We start from the raw sequence: 2,869 nt of genomic DNA, 5'->3' as shown, positions 1-2,869 counted from the left end.
GGAATTTCCAAAGCAAACCCATCCCGGGAGACCAGGGAGCAGCCCTCTTACCTTCTGGATTAACAGACAGACCAAAAGCCCTAATGATCATGCAAATACAAACCAATCACTCTATTTGAAAAAGCACAAACGCGTTCAACACTTGTCTCCCCTCCCTTCCCAGATTCTCTTCATTAACGGGGGATTGAGGAGGGCAGCCCCTTGGCGACAGGGCATTCACAGGACGTAAGTGTTCTTCACCAGCTGCCCTTTGTCGTCCCCAGAGCTCCGCACAGTGCGGGGGGCGTGCTCCTGGTTCCTCCGCGCCACCCTGATCAGGCAGGCCATGGAGGGTCCTAGCAAGAGCATCAGGACCATCACGAACAGCCCTGCCAGGACCACCGCTTTAGTGCGGCCCAGGGCAGGACACAACTGCTTGCCGAAGCAGCGCTGCACGCACTCCTCCTTGGAGGGGTAGCTGTTTTTATTGTCCCGGCATCCGCCATAGGTGAAGTTATCACAAGAGTTCTTCTCAGCATTAAAGTACCAGCATGGGAAGGATGCGCGGCAAGCCCCAGGAACGGCCTTGGCAGTGCAGTATTCTTCATAGTTGAAAAGATCACTGGACAGGTCATCAGAATCCTGCCTTCCGGGAACACTTGGGACAGAGGAATCTGCTCCATTCCTGGACAGATCATCGATGGTGTTTACTGTGACACCAGCACACTTTGCAAGACACTCCTCCTTGGTCATGGAATTATTGTCATTCCCTCCACAGCCTCCGTACACAAACTGCTGGCAGGATCCGTCAGTGACATTGTACCACCACCTAGGGATGGAGGCCCGGCATTTTCCCACACTCTTCGAAACTCGGCAAAAGTCTGTGCAGCTGTGTGTGGCTGGAGAAACACCTCACTCTTAGTAGATGCCCTTGCTTCCATGGACGCCACATTCTCCGTCAGCCGCCTCAGCGGGAGAGGAGCAGCGATGCCAGCAGGGTGAGGAGTGCCCAGTACCGCCTCAGCCCACACAGCTGCGCCATGACGGGCTCCACCCCTAGGATTTTTTTTTTGAAGTATAAAGACAAAGTGACTTTTTGTCACACTTCCCAATAAACATTGGTTTGTCCATGGAGAAATGGAAACTTTTTCTACTGGAAGTAGGTAAGCTGAGAACTACTGCTGTGTTTGGTTCTATTTTTATTATTTATTAATCAAATATACATAGACTGAAAGGAAAATTAAAAAACAAGCTATGCATTAAATCATGGCAGTCTGTATTGTAATCTGCATTTCGTAAAATTAAGGAGTGATTTTATACAAATCCCCTCAAAATTAATAAAATTAAATTATGCTTAGCATTCAACTAAGTGATTGTAATTCAGCATAGTGGAACTCTCTTTTTTTACTATAAAAGCTACCATGTGTTTATGGAGTGGCAATACAGTAATTAGTAAAAGTGTTTGGTTTTGTCAGTGATTTTTTCCCCTTGAGTGGAATTAAGCAGTTTTTATACTCTACTAACAGGAGCATTGGGCATGCACAATTTTGTGGCTGCAAGGAAAGTGAGCAGTACAGTGGTGGTATTTAGTGGACTTCATGTTCAGAAGAATCCTCCTCCCAGAATCCATCATGTAATCCTTAATTTAGAAGCAGGTGAACCACAGTACTAACCAGAGAGTAAGTGAAGTGCAGAAACAAGAGCCGAAGATGTTCTCTAAGTCTTTTTTTAAAAATAAATTTATTTATTTATTTATTTTTGGCTGCGTTGGGTCTTCGTTGCTGCGCACGGGCTTTTTCTCTAGTTGCGGTGAGCGGGGGCTACTCTTTGTTGTGGTGCGCAGTCTTCTCATTGCAGTGGCTTCTCTTTGTTGCAGAGCAAGGGCTCTAGGCGCCTGGGCTTCAGTAGTTGTGGCTCACAGGCTCAGTAGTTGTGGCGCACGGGCTTAGTTGCCCCACAGCATGTGGGATCGTCCCGGATCAGGGCTTGAATCCGTGTCCGGCATTGGCAGGCGGATTCTTAACCACTGCACCACCAGGGAAGCCCTATGATCTCTAAGTCTTGAAGCTATCTTAGGCAGTTTGTAAATTGGTGTATATTGTCTTCAGCTCCTTTCACTTCTCTTATCTGCTTATCTTCTACTTCATAGTGCTCGGTGCTAACTACCCTAGTTACCACATTGCCCCAGTCCATCGAAGCCTATCTTCTCCTGTCAAAGCTCTCTTTGCACCAAAATTACCTACATTCCTGTTTTGGAGAGTCTCTGATATTAGAAAAAAAGTAACTTTACTGTAGTGATTTGCCCTAATGAGTACGTGGATTATTAATAGCCAACCTCTTAACATTTTCAGATATAATTGTTATTTTAAAGAAGAATGCCTGTTCAAATGAATTTAAATTTGAAAGAATTTCTTTCATTATTAGGATGTAAAAAAAAAATTCAGGCCGTTTCAAGAGGGCATTTTGGGGGAGGATAGGAGTGAAAGCAGTTTGGTTATCTCTTGGAGACCAGTTCTGTGTGTACTTAGAAACGTAAGCTATTCAGCCTTTCCACAGTTTTACTTCCCTATGTGAAGAGCCTATAAGTTCTTAAGCTCTCAGTTCTTTCACACTGTCTCTTGACGATGGTAGCAGGGATGTTGGTTTTATTGTATGCGTTGTTTGAAAGGTCTTTCCTGTACCTTGGTAACTAGGTTACTAAGTATCTTTGTTATTAGGTCTCTGTCTTGAGAGACTTAGTTGAGGAGGAAAAGCAGATGAAGAAACATATGTAATAAGCACTTTAATAAAAACGTTTCTTAGAGGAATTGACATTTGACTTTACTAATTAATTCAACAAATATTAACTAGGTGCCTGCTATGTGCCAAGTACAGCCTAGCTGCTGGGAAT

The 2,869-nt window shown here is 44.6% G+C and overlaps 1 protein-coding gene across 1 annotated transcript; it reads right to left on the bottom strand.

Moving 5' to 3' along the window:
* Positions 1–216: 216 nt before the first annotated feature.
* Positions 217–1,021, bottom strand: LOC103082565 (kunitz-type protease inhibitor 2-like). Its single transcript, XM_007451469.1, has 2 exons — positions 952–1,021; positions 217–890 (listed from the first exon to the last, which is right to left on the bottom strand). The coding sequence occupies exons 1-2, from the start codon at positions 1,019–1,021 to the stop codon at positions 217–219; spliced, it is 744 nt and encodes a 247-aa protein (XP_007451531.1).
* Between the last annotated feature and the right edge of the window lie 1,848 nt (positions 1,022–2,869).

Source organism: Lipotes vexillifer, unplaced genomic scaffold (genome assembly GCF_000442215.2).
Source record: "Lipotes vexillifer unplaced genomic scaffold, Lipotes_vexillifer_v1.1 scaffold588, whole genome shotgun sequence".
Lineage (NCBI taxonomy): Eukaryota > Metazoa > Chordata > Mammalia > Artiodactyla > Lipotidae > Lipotes > Lipotes vexillifer.
This window is presented reverse-complemented; position numbering and strand designations above follow the sequence as displayed.